This window comes from Anarrhichthys ocellatus, unplaced genomic scaffold (genome assembly GCF_004355925.1).
Source record: "Anarrhichthys ocellatus isolate YVR2014 unplaced genomic scaffold, GSC_Weel_1.0 scaffold49, whole genome shotgun sequence".
NCBI lineage: Eukaryota > Metazoa > Chordata > Actinopteri > Perciformes > Anarhichadidae > Anarrhichthys > Anarrhichthys ocellatus.
Genome location: NW_022280079.1, coordinates 1,979,893 through 1,992,374, shown reverse-complemented (window position 1 = coordinate 1,992,374; position 12,482 = coordinate 1,979,893). Strand labels below are relative to the sequence as shown.

At 44.3% G+C, this 12,482-nt stretch overlaps 2 protein-coding genes across 3 annotated transcripts in view; one reads left to right on the top strand and one right to left on the bottom strand.

Moving 5' to 3' along the window:
* Positions 1 to 7,064, top strand: part of slc26a5 (solute carrier family 26 member 5) — a 21,944-nt gene extending 14,880 nt beyond the window's left edge. For both annotated transcript variants that reach the window (XM_031869802.1, XM_031869803.1), the window contains exons 15-18: positions 1,827 to 1,931; positions 3,040 to 3,234; positions 3,481 to 3,535; positions 4,266 to 7,064. In XM_031869802.1, coding sequence (XP_031725662.1) covers positions 1,827 to 1,931; positions 3,040 to 3,234; positions 3,481 to 3,535; positions 4,266 to 4,414 — 504 coding nt within the window. In that variant the 3' untranslated portion in view covers positions 4,415 to 7,064. The remainder of the gene's footprint in view (positions 1 to 1,826; positions 1,932 to 3,039; positions 3,235 to 3,480; positions 3,536 to 4,265) is intronic.
* On the bottom strand, positions 5,267 to 12,321 carry psmc2 (proteasome 26S subunit, ATPase 2). Its single transcript, XM_031869808.1, has 12 exons — positions 12,161 to 12,321; positions 11,829 to 11,866; positions 11,647 to 11,728; positions 11,375 to 11,474; positions 8,155 to 8,286; positions 7,981 to 8,053; positions 7,687 to 7,782; positions 7,272 to 7,436; positions 7,070 to 7,157; positions 6,492 to 6,694; positions 6,242 to 6,338; positions 5,267 to 5,530 (listed from the first exon to the last, which is right to left on the bottom strand). The coding sequence occupies exons 1-12, from the start codon at positions 12,231 to 12,233 to the stop codon at positions 5,373 to 5,375; spliced, it is 1,305 nt and encodes a 434-aa protein (XP_031725668.1). The 5' UTR covers positions 12,234 to 12,321; the 3' UTR covers positions 5,267 to 5,372.
* Positions 12,322 to 12,482: the final 161 nt, after the last annotated feature.

Below are 12,482 nucleotides of genomic sequence, written 5' to 3'. Positions count from 1 at the left end.
TGTGTGTAATGAATGAATATAATAGACAAGTTTCACTTTTTGAATGGAATTAGTGAAATAAATCAACTTTTTGATATTCTAATTATATGACCAGCACCTGTATATTTAGAATGTTTTCACCACTTCTAAGCCAAAAGACTCCTTTGGCAAAAACAGTCATTTTACCTGACAGAACACAGGAGCTGCAGATCTACAGCTGCCTCCATTGGTTAGTTTGTTGGTGCTATTGCGAGACTTTGGTGTTTTAAAGGGTTTGTTCGGATTCACCGAAGTCACATAATAACACAAAATAACCGGTCAAGCCAGCGGTGGACCAACAACTCCCGTGTTATGCACGGTAAAATGACAAAATGTTTTTGGCAATGGAGTTGCTAGAGTTCCCAAACAGAAAAGGCTTTCAGACGGTAAGGTCGGACAGCGAACATATTCTAAATATATCAGACACTTCTACTGATAATGATTGTGTTTAGGCCCACAGAAGTACATTGCTTTGCTCCTGTCTGTTTCTCCAAACTCCATCTACTGTAGTAAAACACTGACTATGGAGAAGAATGTCACACAACCACGTTTATGAACATCCAAACTATCCCCTAAATCCAAAGCCGTTAAAGTTCACTTTATTGACAGTTAATTGGATCAAGACCAAGACGTTTTAGGGTGAAACCCATACATCTACTCATTTTATATTCAAATAGCTTGCTCTCTTAGACTTATTATAAAATACTGTGGATATAATTATGAGAGCAAATGCAGGTTATTTAGAAACCGTGTTGTGTAAGTATCACTATTCGATTTTCATAATGAAGAGTTAGTCCTGATAACTTCATCCAGGTTCAACAAATCACTCCTCAAACTGTTTTCAGAGAACCAAATTACCAGGATTCAAACTAAGAGGATTATTTTATGCTGATATCAGCATGTTAGCCTCAATAGGTAGGGCCACATCTGAAGAATGGGACCCAGGGTTAGAGAGTAAGTCCAGACTGCAATGTGTTTGGGTCCAGAAACATGCTGTCTGTGTTTCTGTGAGGGACGTTCATCTGGTCATGAAACGGTCTCAGTGTGATACCGATGCCCCTACATGACCTACATGAGTAAACCATCAACAAGAAGATTGTCAATAGCTATGTAGTTATTATCTGTATGCTTGCTGGATTTGGATGAGAAAATGTCTGGATGGCAGATATGAAGCTGGAGCTGCAGAGTTTCCTTTAGCCAGGCTAGCTGTTTCCCACCACCAAAGTACAGTGGTGAATGGCAACACAGATTATTTGTGAAAATCAAAAAAAAATGTTAAAGACTAAAAGTGATTCAAGTGGTACATTTAAAATGACTTTTAGTATTATAGAATGCCAAAAGACTCTGCAGCCTGGGAGAATAAAAGCCCTCAGAAGCTTGATCTAGTGTCTGTGGTGACGGGTTTCCAAGAGGTCAATGAGGTCTAACAGCTGTTGGCCTGGACAGGAAAAGCAGCAGCTTATTGTCACGGAGGACATTAGAATGAGTTAGATTAAAGCATGATTACATTAGGCCCTTTCTGTTAGGGCGGATGTTGTCCTAAATGTACGAGTTATTAGATTTACTTGGAGGCCAGCGGTCATTGTGCCGAGTGCTCAGCTGAGTAAATAAAGTTCTCTGGATTTACTCATTGTTTTTAACAGAATGCACCTTCGTAAAACAGAACGGTACATAAATGTATACATATTCCTGAGTGAGTTAACATTTTGAACCATATAAGCAAGAAGAAATGTGACTTTTTGGCAGCTCTATTTGAAGAGTCAAACAGTTTTACTGACTGCTTGCTGCTTTTGATGATGTCTCTACAGACGGGTGTGGACCCTGAGGCCTTGCAAGCTGCCCGGAAAACCCAAAAGAAACGGATGGAGAAGGCAAACAGCACCCCCACCCCTTCACTGAAGATGTGTGGCAGGGTGAGTCCTCCTTTCTTCACCCCCTGGTTGCTTGTTGCTGTTGTACACAGTCAGATTTGTTGAGTCAGCATGATGCATACTGCATCTGTTTGTCTGTCGTGTTGGTGGTTTGTGAGATCTGAGAAACCAGTTTCGCAGGCTGCTGTGTGATAGCAGCTCGTGTCAGGCCTTTGTGATTGTGGAAAGAGACGCTAGGAAACAGTCAATTGGATTTGATCAAACCCAAGAATACCATTGTTTACTTGTAGTAGCAGTCAATTTAAAGATAAAGTGTAGAATTTGGACATTTTTGACTTTAGCTCCCCACAGTGGTAGTATCAGAAAAATACACACATGACAACCTGAAACTAGGGATGCACCGATCGTGTGATGGTGGGCTGATTCCGATGTTTAAAATAACAGTTTGGTCGATAACGATGTTGTTGTTGTTTATTTATTCTCCTTTAGTGCCAGGAAAAAAAAAAATCTTCATCATAAAGAAATAACTGTTTTAAAGCATAGAGTGTATAAAAGAAGTCAACGTCGTCACCGCAATCTTTTTGTAGAACCAGAAGTGACAGAGAGGGCGGAGTTACATACATCTGAACGCTGTATAAGACATTTTCAGGAGAGCAAAATGTTACTATTATCTTGAATGAACTGAAAACTCACTGTGAAAGGGTTGAAGCTGTAAGACAAAACACTAACAACTCCCAGACGGGACAACACCGTGGTAGCAACCTGTCAATCACCGTGTAGCCCCGCCCTAAAGCATTCCCTGCTTTATGGTCTGTTTGACTCTAAATGGACCATAATGTACTAAATGAACATCGTGCTGTATTGAAGAAGACTTGAAACTAGAGATTGAGACCATAAACTCATGTTTACAATGTTTACTGAGGTAATAAATCAAGAGAGAAGTAGAGTCATTTTCTCATAGACATACAACCAGACTTCTGCAGTAGCTGCATTATGCTAGCTGCTATTGTTCGAGTCCGGCCGCAAATAATACCATCGGTGAATGTCATCTTGTTTGCGGATAGGCCGATAAATCGGTGCATCCCTATCTGAAATACCATGTGGCTTGTTGAATTCCTGTCGTGAAATCACTGTATTTGATTGGTTCCAGAACAAGCAGCAGGAAATGACCCATGAGGTTTTGTCCTATGAGGTCGTGGCGGACGAGGAGAGGAACGGCCAGTTGGAGTCCCACTCAGAAGAGGCCGTCTTCCTTGAACCTCCTTTGACTGCCGTCCACTCCATCATCCTGGACTGGACGCCTGCCACCTTCATCGACTCCGTGGGAGCCAAAGCCATCAAACAGGTTCTTCCATTTTTTTATTTTTTCCAGTTGAGGGTATTTTCAGTACCAGGTTCACTCCAACAACAGGGCCTCTAACAGTGTGGTATCAGGACGACTTGTACAAGTTAGGGGGAGGAAAGTGTAGACGTTAATGCTCTGAAGTTCCTCTCCTGTGCTGCTGCAGCGTCACTTCAGGATTGCTTGTAGGAAAATGTGTGTTGCAGACGGATTCAACCTCAGGAAGTAAGTCAGTATTTGTCTCTGCAGGTTATCAAGGAATACGCAGCTGTGGACGTTCAAGTGTTCATAGCCGGCTGCAGCAGTAAGTAATCTCTGTCTGTTTAAACGTAGAATGTATAACTTTTTCACATTAACATGTCTAAAAAGAACTAGCCCTGTTTCATATATTCTGTTGAGTTGTTGAGCAATTTTCAAATCCAGAGAAATCTGTAGTTTTAATCAAGGTAAAGGTGCGTTTCATTTGGTCGCCTGTCAATCAAGTCAAATCCCCTTAGCACATGCGCTGTGGTTGTCTGCCATTAATTTACTTTTTATCCAGTTTTAAGCCACGTTTTTAAGATACACTTTCGTTTTGAACCATATATTTTAACCAGATGAGGTCATTGGACATCTGGCTCTGAGGTTATCGGAGAAACACGCTGAGCAACCATATGCGTTTGTTTTGGAGAGGAGGAGAATTCGGCTCCTGGTAAAAAACCTCCCTAACGATGAACACTAAAGGAATCCTACTCAGGAGAAGCTGACCGAAAAGACAACAACTCCCATGATCCCTAATTCTTTCATCGTATCTTAATCTCTAATATTGTCCAAACACACTCGGTAGAAAGTTTTAGATACACATGGCTAAAACTAATACAAAAGAAAAAGGATTAATGAGGATTTACTGTCAGGCAACATTTTCTCCATCCCATCCTAAGTAACACCCCCCAATATAGCAATAGGTCTACATCACTACTACAGCCTTCAAAGGTACCAGAACACACTTTCTAGCTGCGTCTGACTGATCCTGTATCTCTGCTTTGATCCACAAGGAAGCCTGCTGTCCGAGCTGGACACCTTACAGTTTTTCAACGGGGTCGTGACCCCGACGATGGTGTTCCCCACCGTCCACGATGCTGTGCTGCGCTGTCGGCGCTCAAATCCCCGCCCATCAGCCACTCCGACCGATGGAACAATCTGACAGGCGACGCCTCTAACCGAGGACAGCAGATCTGGGACTGTAGGTGCGATGACCTGAACAATCATTCATATTGAATAGAGGGTTCGTAGCATTTAAAAGATTATGCCAGTACCAGTACAGAGTAACGCCGACACCAATAGAGTACTTCATTTTATACTTTTTGGTGGCATTTCGGAACGCTGAACTGCCAACTCGGTCAAATACATCACGCTCAGTGGGTGACTGTATGGGTTGTAGCTTAGTGGGCCAATCACATGTTTCATTAAATTGAGGAACACTGGCGGCGATTTGACTGCGTTTAAAACCATACAAATAGTTTTTTTTCTAGTTCCGTGTCTAAAAAGGATTAAATGCAGGGATGGTTTGACTGGAGGAGTGTCTATACTTGGTACTGGCTCATTGGGTCGATATACCCAGCCCTATTGGTAGCACAGGTGGATGCTGTTCCCTCTCATGGAGCACGGAGGAGTCCGACAACCTGAAATACAAGGTGCTTTTGTGAGGCTTGTATCCTATCAGAAATTCAGGACTGCGTTTCCAACAGACATTCCTCTTGTCTTTTTGTAGTTGTGTTTAAATGATCACTGCTCTGTTGGTGTATTTAATAAATAAGCTGCTGTTGTCAAAATGACGTGTTAGAACAATTTACAGTTCATGGTGGAAACTTGAAGCTCTTTATAATGCTGATATCAAATGTTACTGAGAAGTTGTGTCTTGATGGATTCATGAGAATATATTTTCAGCTGTAATTATGGATTTAAACCAGCAAAAGCGTCGTCATCGGTGAATTTGCAGTGTCATGTTTGTTATAGTAACAATTGTACAACGTTTAGCAAATCACTGAGACTCAAATCTGGAATAAACTTTATTTTTAAGTGAACAAGAATGACAACAAAAAGGACTATTTTTTGACTCGACTGCTTCTCTTGTCGGTGGAACTCCTCACACACAAACACACTTAGTTGTATGTCATGTATCTGGGAGTGGCGCTGAACTTGGCGTAGGACTTGATGACCTTGTTGACGGCTTCCAGGAAGTCTTTCTCTGTGGCGATCTTTCTGCGAGCTCTGATGGCGAACATGCCGGCCTCTGTACACACACTGCGGATCTCGGCACCTGGCAGGAAACACACCAAATGTCATGTTCAATCATTTGTGTAGCAAACACCCTCTGGTTTGTGAGATTTGAAGGTTTTGGATGAGATGTTTCTATTCTGTGATATAGTACAGTTTAAAAAAAAAAAAAAAAAGTCTTCAGACCTCGACTTCATTACAGCCAAATGGGTTCAACTGCATTTAGACAGACGGCATCTCATACTTACGTCACCCAACAGATTGTATCTCACATATCTCCTCCCTCATCATTGTGTGGTGAAAACCATGCAGTACCTTCAAAACATCAACTTTTCATGTCTTAAGAGAAATGGTAAAAATAGCATAAGAACGAATATTCAAAGAAACATGTAATCCTTTGGCTTATCAGAAAAAAAATCACTAAATTTGAAGGCATGTGTTTTTATTAGACAGCGACAAAATGTCCTGGTGCCCCCTTGTGGCCACGCGCAAGTGCTGCACTAGTAGACAAATATTTTAGGGCAAATTTGTGACCTAGAGTAACTAGGAGTCAAAATTCAAAACGGGCGACAAACAACTGAGATGATGAACAAAGTTCAGTGTTACGGTGACCCTGGAATGATGCTTTCAGAACAGGAAGCGAGGGAAAGCTAGAGCTACAGGAAGATGCGGGAGACATCTAGAAGGAATGGGAGTCTTTAAATACAAAAACAAAAGACTAAACAGGGATTGAATTCTGCAGTGTCTGTCTTACCGGTGCTGTTGGGACAGAGGCGAGCCAGCAGCTCAAAGCGAATGTCTCTCTCCACACTCATAGAGCGGGCGTGGATCTTGAAGATGTGGGTGCGACCCTGAAACACAACACAAACCGGTGTGAGGCTAGGGGTTCATTACAGAAAAAAAACAGCTACACAAAGTAGAGATAAGCAGACACAATCCACCGGCATGTTTTTATGGCCGATTTATGAGACTATAGCTGCGTGTTTTGTGAACGCTGAACTCACCTCCAGGTCAGGCAGGCTGAACTCGATCTTCCTGTCCAGACGTCCGGGTCTCATCAGGGCCGGGTCCAGGGTGTCCGGTCGGTTGGTGGCCATCAGCACTTTGATGTTGCCTCGGGGGTCGAAGCCATCCAGCTGGTTGATGAGCTCCAGCATAGTCCTCTGGACCTCGTTGTCTCCGCCAGCGCCGTCATCAAAACGAGCGCCTGGCAGGTTCAAACAAAAGGATACGTTTGTGTTAATGTGGTGAAATGTTGTGTAGGAATGTTTTAGTTTCTTTACCACTGGTTATAAAAAACAACATTCAGTATTTCATAAAAAGAAAAAATAGTGTACATAGAGAATAAATGTTGCACCAAAAATGGCTAAAATTATTTTTGAAACATTTTTATGGGTTATTTTAAGACAGAATTTTCAACTTCAATTAAAGATTAAAATTTCTACAGATGTCTCCCTTGATGTTACCCTGATGTGGCCGTGGTTTAAGCCATTTTGTAAGGATCACCACAGATATAAGCGAGAACGTACACTACAAAAAAAAAAAACCAATTGTAAAAAGTACAGACTGAGGCGAGCCTTACCTCCAATGGCATCGATTTCATCAAAGAAGATCAGACAAGCCTTCTTGGTCCTGGCCATCTCAAACAGTTCACGCACCATCCTGGCTCCCTACAAACAAAAAAGACAAATCCAAAAGTGAATGTTTACATCCATCAGGATTCATAGATCTAACGGCTGCTGTTCTCCTCCTGGTGCGTCTCTCCCGACTCTCCTCACACTCACCTCTCCCACGTACTTCTGCACCAGCTCGGAGCCGATGACTCTGATGAAGCAGGCGTCTGTCCGGTTGGCCACCGCGCGGGCGCACAGAGTCTTTCCTGTGCCGGGCGGCCCGAACAGCAGCACGCCTTTTGGTGGCTCGATACCCAGATTGACGAACCTCTCGGGCTGGTGGGCAGAGGACAAACAGGATGATGGATAAGTCCCTTTCACATGACTGCAGACAAACAGCAGTTTTAATCCGTCCTGGAAATTTAGCTAGATTGTTTACAGAACAGTGATGGCAGCTCTGTCTGTTTGTAAAATCGCTCCACAACTGGTGAATGGACGGTTCATTTGAGTCTGGGTGGTTGTTGTGACTAGGAAAAGATCTGGCAGTGATTCCGTTGTGGGATTTTTTTCATTTGTGAACACTCACGTGGAGCAGGGGGGTCTCGACCACTTCTCTCAGCTTCTCAATCTGCTCCTTACACCCACCAACATCACTGTAGGTCACATCAGGCTTCTCCTCCACCTACAACACAAAACGTCTTTTACTGCAGCTTTTTCTGGAAATTGCAGAAGCCTATATTGCGATTGTTCATGTTATTTGAGTAAAGATGGACTTTATTTAAAGAATAAATTGTGACTATGTATAAAAAAGTCATAGATAAATGCATGGCTTAAGCTTTTCACAGATTTCTCTAAAAAGGACCCTCGAGCAGATTCATACCTGCATCATGGTGACAGTTGGGTCAATCTTAGGAGGCAGAGGAATATGGATCTGATACTTGTTTCTGTCAACGCTGGGGGAAAAAAGAAAAAGAGACACCAAATTTAGCAGATTGTTTCACAAATGTGTCTTTTAAATCATCTTCGAGAGATTCAAGTAACACTTCTGCCTCACCCAACTCTCATGCCCTCCTCAATGTCCGTCGGGGCCACCTGGTCGCTCAGGTCCACCACAAACTTGGCAAACTGTTTGACGTTGATAATGTATTTGGGGTCCTCGGAGTCTGCGTTGATGATCTTTGTGCATCTGTTTGAATAATACACAGACACATTTAGGACTACAAATTGTATATGCTATACAAATCCAAACATGAAAACAAAGACGTATTATGTACTGGAGGGGAACATTGTAAAACATAGTTAGTCTTGCACTTCCATGACGATGGCTCAGCACTCATCCTGCTCGGTGACTTTAACATCCAGACTGATAAGTTAGAACCTCTTCTTTCCTTCCTCTCCTCCTTTGTCCTTTACCACTCCTCTTCTCCTCCTACCCACAAGGCCGGCAACCAGCTGGATCTTATCTTCACTAGACACTGTTCTACTGCTAACCTCTCAGTCACTCCCCTCCAGCTCTCTGAGCACTATTTCATGTCCTACTCCCTCTCCCTCTCCTCTCCCCCCGTACTTCCTCCACCTACCCACATGGTTTCTACCTGTAGTCATCTCCGCTCCCTCTCCCCGGCTGATCTTTCCTCTTCTGTTACCTCTGCTCTCCCTGACCCAGAATCCTTCTCTCTCCTATCCCCTGATACTGCTACTGACCTTCTCCTCGCCATCCTTTCCTCTTCTTTGGACAACCTCTGTCCCTTCACCTCCAGGTCTGCACGGCCAACTCCACCTGCCTCATGGCTGTCGGACTCAGTGCGTAATGACAGACGGAGCCTAAGAGAGGCTGAGCGAAAAATGGAGAAAAGGCAAACTCCAGGGGGACCTTCTTAACTTCCAAGCTCTTCTTTCCACTTTTTCCACCACTCTATCTACTGCTAAAGCTGCATTCTCCTGCTCCAAAATCCTAACCTCTGCTTCCAATCCTAAAAAACTCTTCGAAACTTTCTCTTCACTCCTCCAACCCCCACCCCCTCCTCCCACTTCCTCCCTTCTCCCTGACGATTTCGCCAACTTCTTTGACAAGAAGGTAAACAATATCAGGTCCTCCTTCTCTCAGCCCCCCGGTCCCTGTCCATCCTCTCCAGCACTTCCCCAACAGCTCTCCCTCCCCTCTCCATGCCCTGTCTTATCCTATCTTGCTCCTCTATCCCCTAACGAGGTCCTCAACCTTGTTACATCCAACCCGCCCCACCACATGCTCCCTTGACCCGATCCCCTTCCCTCTTCTTCAGTCTATTGCGATTGAACTCCTTCCTTTCCTCACCCACCTCATCAACATCTCTTGTTTCAGGATGCTTTCCCACAGCTTTCAAGACTGCCAGAGTCACCTCCCTTCTGTAGAAACCATCACTTGACCTCTCTGATGTCAAGAACTTCAGACCGGTTTCTCTTCTACCCTTTCTTTCCAAAACACTTGAACGTGCTCTCTTTACTCAACTGTCTTCCTATCTCCACCAAAACAACCTCTTGGACCCCAACCAGTCCGGGTTCAAAGTCGGTCACTCGACTGAGACAGCCCTCCTTGCGGTGACGGAGTCGCTTCACACAGCGAGAGCTAACTCTCTCTCCTCTGTCCTGATTCTCCTGGACCTGTCTGGAGCGTTTGACACTGTGAACCACCAGATCCTCCTCTCCACCCTCCAGGGGATGGGCGTCTCAGGCTCTGCACTCTCCCTGTTTGCATCCTACCTGACAGGTCGATCCTACCAGGTGACGTGGAGGGGGGGGCGTGTCGGAACCACGCACGCTAACTACGGGGGTTCCACAAGGCTCAGTCCTGGGCCCCCTTCTCTTCTCACTCTACACAACATCTCTGGGCTCTGTTATTCGCTCGCATGACTTCTCTTACCATTGTTATGCCGATGACACCCAGCTGGTCTTGTCATTTCCCCCTGGTGACACTCAAGTGGAGGCACGCATAGCTGCGTGCTTGGCTGACATCTCGAAGTGGATGACGACACACCACCTCAAGCTCAACCTGGACAAAACCGAGCTACTGTTCCTCCCGGGGAAGGGTTGCCCACACTGAGACCTGTCCATCACCATTGACGATACCGTGGTGACGCCAACTCGGACTGCGAGGAACCTGGGTGTGACCCTGGATGACCAATTGTCGTTCTCAGCAAACATTGTATCGGTTACACGCTCCTGCAGATTCATGCTCTACAACATCAGGAGGATTCGCCCCTTCCTCACTGATGAGACGGCGCAGGTGCTCATCCAGGCTATTGTCATCTCACGCCTGGACTACTAAAACTCACTACTTGCCGGAGTCCCGGCGTCGGCCATCAGACCTCTGGAGCTTGTCCAGAAAGCTGCAGCTCGCCTGGTGTTCAATCGCCCCAAGTTCTCCCACACAACTTGCCTTCTCCGTTCTCTACACTGGCTCCCTGTAAGAGCTCGCATCCAGTTTAAGACTCTGGTGCTAGCCTACAGGGCAGTGAAGGGAACAGCTCCTTCCTATCTCCAGGCCATGGTCAAGCCCTACAGCCCCGCCCGACCACTTCGCTCTGCTACCTCGGGGCGACTGGTTGCCCCTTCGCTCAGAGGTCCCTGCAGCCGATCGACCCGGTCGCGGCTGTTTTCTGTCCTGGCCCCACAGTGGTGGAATGAACTCCCCACTGATGTCAGGACAGCGGAGTCGCGGCCCATCTTTCATCAGGCGGAAAACTCACCTCTTCAAGAAGTACTACCCTGAGCCTTCCACTTAGCACTTACTTAGCATCTATTGTATTCATACTAGCTTATTGCACTTATTGTTTACTTATTAGTTAGTGGCACTTATTGCATTCGTTTGTTTATGCACTGTACGTTGGCTCTGCTTTATGCTCTTAGATGCTTGTTTGAGGAAAGGAGATGCACTTATGGCTTCTGGTGACTAGTAGTTCTCTCGAAAACCGATGTTGAAAACACTTATTGTAAGTCGCTTTGGATAAAAGTGTCTGCTAAATGACTGTAATGTAATGTAATGTAATAGTTTACGAGCCATCATTGGAGAATAAATCTTATTCTATTATTTTGAGGGGAAGAAAAATACATATGGTTTTTCAGTGTAATGCAGTAGAAAAGCTACGAAAACCAACTGACAACATCCTACCAAATATTTAGCAGCTACTAAAGGTATACAAAGAACTAAGCCACATTATCTTGTTTTAAGCCACAATGCCATCACCCACTGTGATTGTTTTTTGTATTATTTATACTGTCTGCTAAGTTTGCTTTACCTTGCAACCTGCAGCGGCTGTTCACTCTGCAGAGTCTGTTTGTCGGCAGCCAGATCCCAGAGAGCTGGTGGAGCCAGGCCTGTGTCTGACTCTTTAATGCCTGTCAAAGCCAAGAAATACAACAGGAACTTCAAACACAACCCAGCAGCCATCCGCTCACATCTGAAGTCAGGGATTTACTGAGAAAACTTGAGCAATGGCAACACATTTTCAACTCGCATAAAGCACACGGCCTTGTGGTCATTGAAGCTATATATGGTTTTATCACCCACCTGTCAGCTCGTTGATCTTTTTGAGCAGCTGCTGGATGTCATCTTCCACTTGTTTGATCTGTCTGGAGTAGGTGCTTTGACCCTGAAGATAAACAGCAAGCACCATATTAAGACGTAAGAATTAACAATAATCCAAATGTGACAGATTCCACAGGTTACTTGGCGGCTCAGGCCGTACTTACATAGGTTTTCAACAGGGCAATGTCCCCTTCATCTAAAGCTGTGAAGAAGGAAACAACATGAATGAGTTTGCATTCTAACATTGTCAATGGCCCCCTAGCACTGTTGTCGAACGCAGTTTATTAACTTCTCTAACGTTTTAACATACAACACATTTTATAGTAACGTTAACTGCAAATACCTCAAGTGTTACATTTGCCACACCACAACGGTTATCATGGCTATTGGTAAAAAGTAGAGCTAACAAACAGAGCTAACGTTAGCTAAGTAGCTAGCTAATGTCGATGTTTCTTTTCAGTAAAGAACATTGATTTCATATAATGTTTAGATATACATCTGATTGGCCCATCGTCCTTCTCCTCTTCCTTCTTAGTCTTCCTTTGGTCGTCTCCCAAATAGTCCGGCATTTTAAATCTGGAGATAAACTGTTTCTCACAAAAATACCGAGCTGCTTCGGCAGCTAAAACTGTACAATTACACAGCAGCTTTGGGTTTCCGCCAGTCACCGGAAATACATGTCGGAATTCTTTTGAGGATGTACCACAAATTACTAAAAATAATTTTGTGTGTAATAAGCAATACTCATACAATTACAATTCTACATTGTAAATATTAATTAATTGCTGCAAATAAATATCACAATCAGTGTGTTTCCA